The following is a 13,400-nucleotide window of genomic DNA, read 5'->3' on the forward strand; positions in this document are numbered from 1 at the left end:
CTCCAAGTAAAACTAAAGCGAACCTCTCCCTCTTTTCTTTTCTTTTTTATAAGGTAAGAGTTTTAGAAGATATTTGAACAAAGAAACAAAGCAGACTGTCAAGAAGAATAAATGGAAGTAGGTGAGGGCGAAACAAGGATGCAGTAAGAAAAAAACAGAAAACTGCCTGGAGCCGAATGCAGGACTAACAGAACTGGGTAGAGCTATGCTTCACTGACTCTTAAGGGTTTAACTTAATTTCCATAGTCCTGCCTCCGAGTCACGTGAAGAAGCATAACCCACACAGAGAGGTCCTTGGATTGCAGCAGCAGAGCAGATTTTAATTCTCAAAATCACAATGGATCCTAGGAGGATGCACATGTCAAGGCACACCAACTGAGGATGGAGTATATTGCGAACAGCTCTGCTAAGAAGTAGACTACTGGTTGAATGTAAGGCTAAGAAAAGAGTTGTTTGGTAACAGCAGGAAATGAGCATAGTCCCAGTTCTGCATTGTTTGCTGAATTCAGTCACTGTTAAAGAGCTCTACCAGTCTGTTCTGACAACTCCACTACTTAAGGGAAAAAAAGTGGGAATGTATCAATGCAGAAAGAAAGAAAGAAAGAAAGAAAGAAAGAAAGAAAGAAAGAAAGAAAGAAAGAAAGAAAGACAGACAAGAATGGAAGCAAGATTTATTTGAAGCCCAATCCATTTTAAGTCACCTCTTCATGGGCACCGAGAAAACAATTAAGTCTTCTGTACTCTGACAATACAATGGGCTCAAGATCTCTCTCTCTCAAGACATATCTTGATGAAAATCAATACATCTCTTCAGCACACTTAAATTCCCGCTCTCGCAATTCCACTATTGGGCACACACAAGAACAGGAGAAAACAACTGCCTCTGGCTCCACAAGCCAAGCAACAAGAAGTCACTCTACCATGGATCGGAGCACTCGCCTAGATTGATTTCCTATGAATACACCATTGCCTTTGTGAAAAATCAAAGATTTAAATTTCTTCCGTAAACAGAGACTAGCCCTCAGCACCCGCATCCCAATCAGAAATTTACAACACCCACAACCTTTAGCATAAGGGTCAGTACCATCAAAATTCTCAGTAGTGCAGTGGATACAGCTTTATTCTGCCTTCATCAAGGCATGGATAACAGCAAACCAACAGAATCCTTACCCTCATCCACCAATCCTCAGATTGCCTTTATTAAAACACGCCCCCCCTTTCATACCACCTGTAAAGGCCAAAGTGGCCATATAATTCTGTAGTGACTACTAGCCATTTATCATTTGCTATTACACACGTGGACAAATGTGTTGGTACCCCTCCACGAAAAAAGAAGAACCCACCATTGTCTCTGAAATAACGTGAAACTGACAAAAGTAATTGGCACCCATCATTGTTTATTCCGCATTTAACAAAAATCAGACTTTGCTTTAGAGTTTTGATGCAACAGAATATTTCAAACACAAATGAAAATGGCATGGACAAAAATGATGGGACCCTTAACCTAATATTTTCTTGCACAACCTTTAGAGGCAATCACTGCAAACAAGCGATTCCTGTAGCTCTCAATGAGACTTCTGCACCTGTCCACAGGTAGTTTGGCCCACTCTTCCTGAGCAAACTGCTCCAGCGGTGTCAAGTTTGAAGGGTGCCTTCTCCAGACTGCATGTTTCAGTTCTTTCCATAAATGTTCGATTGGATTCAAATCACGGCTCACAGAAGGCCACTTCAGAATAGTCCAATGTTTTGTTCTTAGCCATTGTTGGATGCTCTTAGCTGTATGTTTTGGGTCATTATCCTATTGGAGGATCTATGACCTGCTACTGAGACAGAGCTATCTGACACTGGGCAGTACATTTTGCTGCAGAATGTCTTGAGATCAAGGCACCCTGTGCCAGACGCAGCAAAGCAGCCCCAAAACATAACTGAGCCTCCTCCATGTTTCACAGTAGGTATGGTGTTATTTTCTTTGAAAGCTTCATTTTTTCATCTGTGGACATAAAGCTGATGTGACTTGCCCAAAAGCTCCAGTTTTTTCTCATCTGTCCAAAGGACATTCTCCCAGAAGCACTGTGGCTTGTCAATATGCATTTTTGCAAATTCTAATCTGGCTTTTTTATGTTTTTCTTTCAACAGTGGAGTCCTCCTGGGTCTTCTTCCATTGAGCCCACTGTCACTCAAAAAGCAACGGATGGTGCGATCAGACACTGATGGACCTTGACCTTGGAGTTCAGCTTGTATCTCTTTGGAAGTTGTCCTTGGCTTTTTGTCTACCATTCTCACTATCCTTCTGCCCATTCTGGGGTCGACTTTCCTCTTGTGGCTGCATCCAGGGAGGTTGGCTACAGTCCCATGAACCTTGAACTTCTAAATAATATTTGCAACTATTGTCACAGGAACATCAAACTGCTTGGAGATGGTCTTAAGCATGCTAAAGGCAAAGGCTATGTCTATAATTTTCTTTCTGATCTCCTCAGACAACTCTCTCCTTTGCTTTCTCTGCACCATGTTCATTGTGGGACACACGATTATACCAAACAGCGGAGTGACTACTTTTCTCCATTTCAATAGGCTGAATGACTGATTGCACGATTGGAGACATGTGTGATACTAATTAAAGAAAACAGCTAATTTGAAAAATCACTCTAATCCAATTATTTATGATATTTTCTAGGGGTACCAACTAATGTGTCCAGGCCACTTTAGAATATCTTTGTAGAATAAGCAATACTTTATCTCTTTTCACACTTCCTTTGCTTTACTCGATGACATATCAAAGGCATGCAGGTATACATGGGACAATTGCTTTTCATTTAATCGCTTTTCAAGAGGCATAAAACACTTTTTCAGTGAGCTGTAAGGGTACCAACAAATTTGTCCACGTGTGTATTTCAGGGCTTGATTACCAAAACCAGTCTTCCACAAAAGCATTCATGAACCCAACAGCAACAAGTATGCCTTTCAAGACAGTGAGTAACAACTCCCAAAGGCCATTGTGAAGCTTACAGCCCAAATCCCACTGAAGTGTCAGGGACTAGACAGATTTCAATGGGATTCGGCACATCCAGTTCTACAAGCACAGCAGAAGCAGCAGCAAAAAGTAGATGCTATTTGAAACCGATGCATGTGTGCAATGGCTCTGAAGAGAGGGAGACTGTGTCCTGCTGCTTAGGCCAGCAACAACCGGGTGTAGTGCTGAGGTAGGAAGGGGGACCCTAAACTGGGTGCTCTACAGACTTGGGGTGTCCCTTCTCTTCCAGGAGGAGGGGGGTTGCACTTCCTCAGTAGAAAGAGACACTCTGCAAGTGCTCAGAAGCACTTTTAATATATTCTCACTGGCTAGTATGAATAGTTGACTATCCAGTTGCATTTTGTGATATAACAGGCGATTTGTGGTGTGATAAACAATGACTCACACAATCATTTTGTATTAATAATCCAATGAATACAAAAAAGTAGCACTCAGGACTTCACACTTATTCAGTCTCTCTTCTCTGCTGCATTCACATGTACTGGCCTGCAATAAGCCTAACAGCTGTGCAGTCTAAATCCATTTTCTACCATAAAGTTATCACACACATTGACGAACATTAGAAGAGCTGCTAGGGCTTGTACTAGTCCAAAAGAATTTTTGACTTTCCCCTTGGAACAGCTAACCCCCGGCCCACTCCCACACTACACCATCAACTACTTTAAACTCTGTTCAGTATCCAAAGCAGTCACCATGTGGCATGGGGGGGATGTTTGAGGGAAACCAGTCCCTTGGGCTCAGGCTCTTCATGGCTCTTAGATCCTGGCCATGCTTCTCCTACACAGGAATGTCTGCCCAGTTTCACTATAGAGCAATACCTCCCCATGTGAAAAAAGCCACCAGGCCATTATCTTCCATCAGCTTTTAAACAGTCTCTAAAAATGCAAGAGCGGAATAAGCCTTGCCATTTAGGTAACACATGTGGCCACCCATCATTCTTGCAATTGTTGCATAATGTTACTTTCACCCTTGGTTACTCACTGCTGGCTGGATTCTGCCTCACTCTGCTGAGTTGCATTGAAGCTCTGCATGGCTTGGACCTCCTCCTCTTCCTCATCCTCACTAGAGGCTTCCTCGGCTGCGTGAGTGGAGCGAGGTGGAGGAGCAGTGGCTGTTCCATCAGCCTTCTGAATGGAGGGCTTCTGGCAGATGTACTTGGGATCTCGGCCCAGGTTGCAGATCTCCTCTAGTAGCTGCAGAAAAGTGAATAGGACATTGGCATGGAAAAAGCTTCTAGCCAGACTTGCAGTACACCAAGTTAAGTTTTCCTCCAACAAGAGAGCACTGGGGAATATAGCATAAGATGCTATAACAGCTGGGTGTGCAGCTTAGGAAGCTGGCATGACTGAGTAGCACAAGTCACAGAGCTGCACAGTAAGGGAGCCATTCCATTTCGCTTCCTACCTTAATTATGGCTGTAGTAGCATCTGTCTTGAGTGTGGGCTGGTGCCTCATGAGCTCGTCCACAGCACTTCCAAGATTGGAAGCCGTGTCCCCTAGAATGAACACACCATGGGGAAAACTGGTAAGCACTGCAAACATTCCAACAGAACTGCAAATGAATACATGAAACAATGCTGCATTTGGCATGAAGAAGTTAAATCAAGCTTGCAAACTTTTTTTGTCCTCTCAGTTTGCATAATCCAATATTCAAGTCTACATTAAAGAAAGTTTCAGTGCTGGAGAGGACCAGGAAAACGAAGAGCAAGAGAGGAAGCATGAGTAAATATAGTAAAAGAAGGAAGCAACAGCTGATCTCTAGGCATGAATCTTTTGCTGATATTACCTGTACATTTTTCAAATATTAATCTCCAAATCCATATGCCAGCACCTTGCTTTCGTAAGAAGCTAACCTGAGCTTTTCAAGAACATTAGCTTCTATATGAAACACTGTGCATGCGTGCAACCAGATTAATATCCTTAATTATATATGACAAAATGGAGCATTGGTTCACTCAGTGAGAAGGCTTCTTCTTGCTGCTGTATCCAAGGACATCTCAGTGTGGGTTATGGCTCTCCACGTGGCTCAGAGACAGAACTATGCAAATTAAGTTGAAGCCTTTAAGAGCCAGGGAAGCATGGCTCCACCCAGTTCTTTTAGGCCAAGAGGCGAAGAGTACCTCAAAGATAAATACTGATCAGTAAACATACAACAAGCGGAACTGCAAACCATGATAAAAAAACAAACCCCAGAGTGTCAGGAACAACTGGCAGACAGTCTGAAACAAGAACTCCCAAAGAGGCTCTAGATAAAAGGAGGCGCGGGTGCTGAAGGGAGGACTGAGACATCCATGGATGCAGCAGCAAGCAGCAGCCTTCATGGTGAGTGAACCAATGCTCCATTCTCTGCTGCTACAATCCAAGGACATCTCAGTGTGGGAACACAACACAGCCCTCAGCCCCAACAAGGGAGGAAACACTCACGCCTACTCTGGAGGAAGCACCAGCTGGAGAATCCGCCTCCCGAAAGCCGCTTGGGCAGAGGTGAAGGAGTCCAATTAATATTGTCTGGTGAACGTACGAGGAGTGCTTATGCACCAACAGGGCGCAGAGCTCTGACACCCTGTGGGCCAGAGTGACCACTATGAGGAAGGCAAGCTTTAAAGATAGGAGGCGTAGTGGAATGGACCTCACTGGCTCGAAAGGGGAAGCCTGGAGAGCCTGAAGGACAGTATGCCACTGCCAGGTAGGGAGATGATGCCCACTGGGGAAGACAGCAGAGTTGCCCCTCTGAGGAAACACTTCGTGAGGATACTGTTGCAGAGAGTGTTTGGAAACCCGTGAGATGAGTCCCACCAGGGATTCAGCCTTGCATTTTAACGTGCTTGCAGAGGGTCCCCATGGAGGTATTGGAGGAGGTGCCTCATGGTAGCTGATCCCCTGGGGAATGCATGCTTGGTAGATCATCTTAGGAAGGCCCTCCAGGTATGTTGGTAGATACTACTTGTTGGAGGCTAGCATTGTGCCGAGCACTTTGGATGAATAGCTGTGCTGTTTTACAAGGCGCCGTTTGGTCTCCAGGAGGCTAGCTTTGATTGGCCTGGATCTGGATGACACACAGCCCTGCTGAAGGAAGATCCTCCATGACCGCTAGCATCACGTGTTCTGCTGTGACCAGGTTGGCAGGTTCTGACAAACCAGGGTCTTTTTGGCCACATTCAAGTCTTCCCTGTCCATCGTGGGCTGTCATGGATCTCACATGCTGCTAGGCCCCCTGGAACACAAGGACTGTTTCCACCTGCAGGGATCACGAACTGTTCCTCACTGGCAATTCACGTGCCCCTTTGTAATGGTGCTGTGTGTGCATATAAACACATAATGCTGAACTGGAACGCCCAGAGTGCCATCAGGATCACTTGGAGCTCCAGCCAGGAGTCTCCTTGAGCCTACTTATGGAGGCAGTGGGTGCCTCACCTGTAATTGCTGGCATCTGTGGCGATGATGATCCAGGGTGGATCCACGAACTCCTTTCCCACCAAGAGGTATGGAATAGTCGTACCCCAGTGCAGGAACCCAAGTACCAGAGGCATCAGGGTGACCCATCTGCTGGATTTTACTGCGATCTCCAGGTGGAATGGTAGAAGAAACCACTGCAGGGACCTCAGATGAAAGCATACCCATGGCACCACTTCCATGGCTGCCAGCATCAGCCCCAGGATTCTGGAATGGGAGTGCAGCGGAAGGGATCTCCGTATTAGGGCTTGTCTCACTTTGTTCTCCAGAGTGATCCTGCACTCTGGGGTTAAGACTAGTTTGTCCCACTGCATGTCTACCAGAACGACCAGATGGAGCAGCTGGTGAGATGGGGTGAGCTGGCTTTTCTCTCTGTTGATCAAGAAGCTGTGGTCCTGCAGCACCTGAAGGGTGCTTTGTAAGTACCTGTGGGCTATCTGAAGTGAAGGAGATTTTAGCAACAGTTCAATGCACACACGCAAATATCTCTATGCCCAGGAAGCAGAGATGCGCTGGCACTGGTGACCAAATTACTGTAAATATGCGAGGGGCTGAAGAGAGACAGAAAGGGAGAGCCCTATATTGGGAATGTGCACCTGGGTAAAGGAAGCGCAGTAGGTGGCAACTGTCCTGATGTATTGGAATGACCAGTAAGCCTCTTTAGGTCTACTACAGTTAGAAAGTCAAGATGATGGAGGGCCTCCACGATTAACCTTAGGGACTACAAGCAGAATTTTCACTTTTGTACACACTGATTGATAATTTTAAATCCAACACCGCCCATAGGGAGCCGTCTTTTTCAGCGATTATGAAAGTTATGGAGTAGAGGCCAGTACGCCATTGAACTGCTAGGACATGCTCTATGGCCCCCTATTGACAAGTGATGTTGAACTGTCCCTGTGAGACCCTTGTGTTTTAAGGGTAGGTGGGAGATTGGAGTGGGCAGGAAGCATTTAGAGAGATTTGTGTCCTGCTCTTATGGAGTAGCCCATCTTGATGGGGTGAGTACCCAGTGGACAGATGTGGTGCACTCCCAGGCATGCAAGTGTGTGGAGAGGCAGCCACCCAAGAGCACCCCCACGTCAGAACTGCTGCTTACACTGCTAGGTGGGGGGGTGCATTGAAGGCTACCCGGTTGCCAAAGCCCTGTATGGAAGGCCTGGATCTGTTCCAGGAAGAGCACTGTGACCTGAAACCTCAATCCCTACCACCAAGGAGGGACAAGGGAGAGGGGTGGGCGGGGGAAGTGGGGTGGGGGGGCTGAAACAAATATTTATATACCACTTTTCAACAAACATTTCCAAAGTGGTTTACATAGATAAAAGACAGTGTGAAAAGAGTCTTCTCCCCTGTGTGTGCTCCGATTTACATGTCAAGGAGGTTTATATTTGTTTTTCTCTTTTGACTCTATGAGGATTTATTTTAAGGCCTCATCACCAAATAATTTCCCCCCATTTAAGGGTACTGCTGTGAGGCTGCTTTTGGAGGTAGTGTTAATCTGCCAATGTTTCAACCATAAATCACAGCAGCCCACTACTGAAGCCATTGCTGCTTGTGATGCAAGGCAAATAGAATCAAGAGTGGAAGCCAAGATAGAGGTTGCACCTCATGTAATTTTATGAGTATTTGTCTCATGGGAGTGGAACCAGAATTTGGTTCTTGTATTAAGCCATCTAAGCCAGATGAGGTGTGCCCTGGCTACCATAGAGGCAGCTGTGGAAGCTCTCATCGTTAAGGCAGCCGAATCATGAGAGAGCCTCACGGTCCCTTCCAGATGTTTTTGAGGCACAGCTCTTTTCTGTGCCTTTTGGGGGGCAGAGAACTCTGAGGTAGAGGATGAAGCACTTGAGGGAGAAGATGGTCCCCTTCTAGCCCGCTTTTTCTTTTTTATTTAATTGGTCATAATGTTCAAGTGAGTCCGCCAGCATATCTACAAACGAAGAACATCAATTAGGTGGCATTTCTGTGGACATCAGGTTCAAAGTCTGCTGAACTGGGATAGGTTGGGTAGTTTCAGAGCCCCCATGGCTTGCTAGGGCAGGGAGGGAAGCAGAGAAGGGTGGCAGCAACCCAGCATGGGCCGAGCTCAGCCGTTGGCTGCCTGCTCCTGCTGCGGTGCTTCTGGTGACCACCGTTCTTGCTCCCAACGAGACCTTTGCAGGATGGCCCGGGTTTTAGGCTGCACCCTCTGGTGCGGCTGCAGCCTGTTCATTGGCAGCCCAGCGCTTGTCCTTTGCTGAGCCCAACATGCCACTGGTGGAGGCAATGGTGGCCGGCAAGGAAACTGGGTCATTCCTGGCAGCTGCATGGTCCACAAGGCTCAGGAGAGGGGGTGGAGGTAGTGGTGGCGCTGCTGCAGCTTGGGCTGCCCCAATGGTGGGGAGTAGAAGAAAGGTGGCTGCCTGGTCCACTCCCCCAACTCAGAATCCTCCTTTTTGCAGGTGTTTGTCTGAACTCACGGCGGCATGGCGGGAGATTGGGGCTTCCACACTCTGAAGCTCTGGGGGCTCTCTAAGGCAGTTGCAGTAATGCAGCCTCCTGGGCAGCTTACTGGCTGCCTGAATGGCCTTTGGAAGGCCTTGCTGGTGCTTTTCCTTCGGGACCCTAACATAAACTTTGCATTTAGCTTGATCCATGAGCAAAGAGAAAGAAAAGATAAAAAGTAGTGTGGAGTGAGGTAGCGGAAAAGGGGAGCAAAACCAAAAAATACAACTAAAGCTACTCTTCCCTTTTTCTTTTTCTTTCTTTCGTTTCTTTTTTGATAAGGTAGAGTTTTAGAACATCTTTGAACAAAGAAACAAAGCAGACAGTCAAAAAGAATAAATGGAATTAGGTGAGGGAGAAACAAGGAAACAATCAGAGAAAAACAAAGAGAACTGCCTGGAGCCGAATGCAGGACTAACAGAACTGGGTAGAGCTATGCTCTACTGACTCTTAAGGCTTTAACTTAATTTGCGTAGTCCTGCCTCTGGGCCCCATGAAGAAGCATAACCCACACTGAGACATCTTTTGACGCAGCAGAAGACAATGTTCATCAACAGGATCGAGCAGGCCAATATGTTTTTCTCTTTCTCACCACTCTGAAGGTCACAAGAGGCATTAAAGCTATCTTTTTTTCTTGACATTTATGCTTTTTCAAGTGATACAATCAAGCTGACTGGCTATAGATTTATGCATTTGACAAATGAATAACTTACAAAATCATGGTAGTTTCAGTTCTCTGGCATTTTGGAAAACATTTCAACCACCCTGATAGAAGTCTCTGCCCCATCCCCTCACACATAAACCTAGCAGTTCACAGACCCCTTCAGGCAGAGCAAAGCAGGCCCTCCCCAATAAATGTTAATGCCACCAACGTGGCAGTTTCTTAGGTGCCATGAGATTCTTGTTTTCACCGTGGAAACGAATCCTTTCAGATTCACAGCTGTCTCATTTTGTTTGCTGCCAACAACATTTCTGGCTGTGGTTTTAGGGCTGAAATTACCCACAGGAAATTCTAGCTTGCCAGAAAACAAAAACCTGCACACCATTCACACTCAGCATTACAACAACTTAAGCTGCGCAACATTAGGAGTCGCATTAAGTCATTAGTGACACAGGACCCTAACTTTTTAGCAAGAAGCTTTTTCCAGTAAGTTTCCCATTAGCAATGGTAACTAGAGCACCATCTTCTCCAACAATGTGTGAATCGCATAAGTAGTCAAGGGCCTACATTCTAACCAAGAGTTGTGCATGGGGAATGCTTCCATATGCACACCGAGGAATGAAGGAATGGTTTCATCAGTTTGCCTTCCCTCTGCAGCCACTTGTGCCTCCTGAAAATCCCTTACAGACATTTTTGGAAGGCACAAGCAGTTGCAGAGGTGTGTGGGTGGGTGAGGGAAGGACACCAAAAACTGCCCCTCCCCTCCACGCATGCACAGAAGTGTTCCCTGAGCACAACTTTTAATTCAGATATATAAGCCAAGCACTTCTAAATTCTCACCCCAGACTGTTAATTCCACTTTTGTACAAATTTCACCTCTGGGAACAGAATCTGTACATGAAAACACACCAAGGTGACATTAATACTAAACAGAGATAATAACTGAATCCATATCAAACCCCCCCCTTTTTTTTAAAGGAAAAGAAAAAAGCTATTCTTCAGAAAGGCATCCTATAATCCAAACGCTCCTGACATGTTCTCTCCCCACCCGAGACTCACCAAGTGGATCTGAGCTCCGACGTCTCCTCATTGCAGGGAGGTAGTCTGGCGAGAGTAACACTTTAAAGAGGCGTTCAAAAGGCTGACACTGGACAAAGGATTGGAGACCCCGAGCATTCAGGCATAGGGCGCTGAAGACATTGGGGAGAGAGCCCAGAACTTCTCGTGTGGCAGGGACCTGCCAGGAAACACATATCAGAATGCCAAGCGAGTCACCGACTTAGCTGCTAGACAGCCATGTAACATTAGACAATGTATTCAAGCGCTGTAAATAATATACAAAACTAGACATGCTGGTGCCCAAATGGTTAGACTACAACTAATTCAAATAGTTGGTTGTCGCTGAATCTTACAAAATACAGCAAGAAAACACATTATAGGAGTGATGGGAAAGAGGAAACCATCCTTATTTTGAAACAGGGTGGGTGGAAGAAAAGCTTACTAGGATTGGGAGGAGAGAAAGAAACATGACGCAAAGGTGGACAGTGGAAAATAAGGGTGGTGCGAAGAGACTGAGCAAAACAAGAAGAGGAAGGGATCTACTTCTACTCTACTTCCTCCCCTCTTCTTCTCTTACCCTTTATAACCAAGGAAAGTATATTGAAGACATGACAAAGTAAGCTTGAAAGTGATATGAGTATCACAAGAGTCAATATACTGTGGGAGGCAGCACACCACTCAGAATACACAAGTCTATTAAAATACAAATCAGCTAGTTCTGCAGTGGTAGATATTGGCAATTGCTCAAGGGTAAGATGGCGAATGAGAAATTAATTTCAACTTCCCAATCCCCAATACAGAGAAAATCAGCACTTTACAGGAGCCAGATATAATCGACACTCACATCTTTAATAAGGAGCGCGTGCAACATGACATCCGTGAGGCCATTGTCTTGTAGGGATGACAGCAGCGAAGGCTCTTGGAACACGAAGACGGTTACCACCTCAGTGGCTGTGTGGAAAAAGCACAAGATGAGGCCAGTCAGGCCTACCTAGGCTGGGAGGTTTGGTACCAAGCTGAGATGTATGTCCAGTCTATAACATTATGCTAGGGTGCACAAGGATTGAGTAAACCTATCTAGGCGACCCAAGGGGCTGAGTCAAGAGCGATGTGGCCCACAGAAAATGTGTGTGAAATGCACTCCCTACTACACACAAACACAAACACACACACACCTACCAAGCAAGAAGAGTGATGGCCCATAATATTCTGCATTGCTGATGATGTGTTTCAGAGAGGTAGGCAAAGAGCCATCCATCACTGCGAGGTTGAGAAAGAAAAAAAGCGTTAGCAAAAACTTGTTAGTAAAAATTTAAACAACTTTATTTCTATACTGCCCAAAACTTGCATCTCTGGGTGATTTTCAATTAAAATCCTTTAAAACATTAAATCAATTAACAATTAAAATCATTTAAAAGATTAAACACATTTAAAACCCAGTATTAAAATTATTTAAAACTATAAATCTAATTAAAAGCCTGGGTGAATAAGTGTGTCTCCAGTGCCTTTTAAAAAGTTGCCAGAGATGGGGAGGCTCTTATTTCAACAGGGAGTGTATTCCAAAGTCCAGGGGCTGCAATGGAGAAGGCCCATTCCCGAGTAGCTGCTAGATGAGTTGGCGGACTCATGGCGAAGATGTTTCCTTAAATACTCAGGGCCTAAGCTGTTTAGGGCTTTATAAGTAATGATGACCAGCACCTTGTATTTTGCCCAGAAACATAGCAGCCAGTGCAATTCCTTCAACACAGGAGTGATATGGTCTCTCCTAGATGACTCAGAGACCAACCTGGCTGCCACGTTCTAAACCAACTGCAGTTTCCAGACTACATATAAAGGCAGCCCCAAATAGAGCACATTGCAGTAACCCAGCCTAGAGGTTACCAGCAGATGTACCACTGTTTTGAGGTTGTTCATCTCAAGAAACAGATGCAGCTGGAGTACCAGCCGAAGCTGATAAAAAGCACCTCTGGCCACAACCTCAACCTGGGACACCAGGGAGAGGTTCGGATCCAGAAGCACCCCCAGACTGTGTATCTGTTCCTTCTGGCGGAGCGGGACTGCATCCAGAACCAGCAGATAAAAATCATCTCCCGGGTTTCGACCCTGCACAATAAGTACCTCCATCTTATCTGGATTCAGCCTCAGTTTGTTATCCCTCATCCAGCCCATTACTGCCACCAGGCAGGTATTTAAGAAGGTTATGCCTTCTCCTGATTATGTTGACATGGAGAAATAGATTTGGGTGTCATCAGCATATTGATAACACCCTGTGCCAAATCCCCTGATTATCTCTCTCAGCGGTTTCATGTAGATGTTAAACAACATCGGAGACAATATGGAGCCCTGAGGGACACCATACCAAAGTTCAGATTTTGAAGAACAACAGTCTCCAAGGGACACCATCTGGAACCTGCCCGTGAGGTAGGAGCGGAACCACTGCAAAGTAGTGCTTCCCACCCCCAATCCCCTCAGACGTTCCAGAAGGATACTATGGTCAATAGTATCAAAAGCCGCCAAGAGATCCAAAAGGACCAACAGAGTCACACTCCCTCTGTCAATTCCCAATTGGAGATCATCCATCAGGCCAACCAAGGCAGTCTCCATCCCATAGCCCGCCCAAAAGCTAGTCTGAAATGGGTCTAGATAATCAGTTTCCTCTCAAACCACCTGGAGCTGGGAGACTACCACCTTCTCAATCACCTTGCCCAACCA

At 45.7% G+C, this 13,400-nt stretch overlaps 1 protein-coding gene across 8 annotated transcripts in view; it reads right to left on the reverse strand.

Moving 5' to 3' along the window:
- The window catches only part of HUWE1 (HECT, UBA and WWE domain containing E3 ubiquitin protein ligase 1), a 170,422-nt gene that overhangs the window by 94,702 nt on the left and 62,320 nt on the right, over positions 1-13,400 (reverse strand). For all 8 annotated transcript variants that reach the window (XM_053295035.1, XM_053295030.1, XM_053295029.1 and 5 more), the window contains 5 exons: positions 11,868-11,948; positions 11,533-11,639; positions 10,689-10,866; positions 4,436-4,527; positions 4,013-4,224 (listed from right to left, as the gene is read on the reverse strand). In XM_053295035.1, the coding sequence (XP_053151010.1) occupies positions 4,013-4,224; positions 4,436-4,527; positions 10,689-10,866; positions 11,533-11,639; positions 11,868-11,948 (670 nt within the window). The remainder of the gene's footprint in view (positions 1-4,012; positions 4,225-4,435; positions 4,528-10,688; positions 10,867-11,532; positions 11,640-11,867; positions 11,949-13,400) is intronic.

The sequence above is a fragment of the Hemicordylus capensis genome, chromosome 2 (genome assembly GCF_027244095.1).
Source record: "Hemicordylus capensis ecotype Gifberg chromosome 2, rHemCap1.1.pri, whole genome shotgun sequence".
Classification (NCBI taxonomy): domain Eukaryota; kingdom Metazoa; phylum Chordata; class Lepidosauria; order Squamata; family Cordylidae; genus Hemicordylus; species Hemicordylus capensis.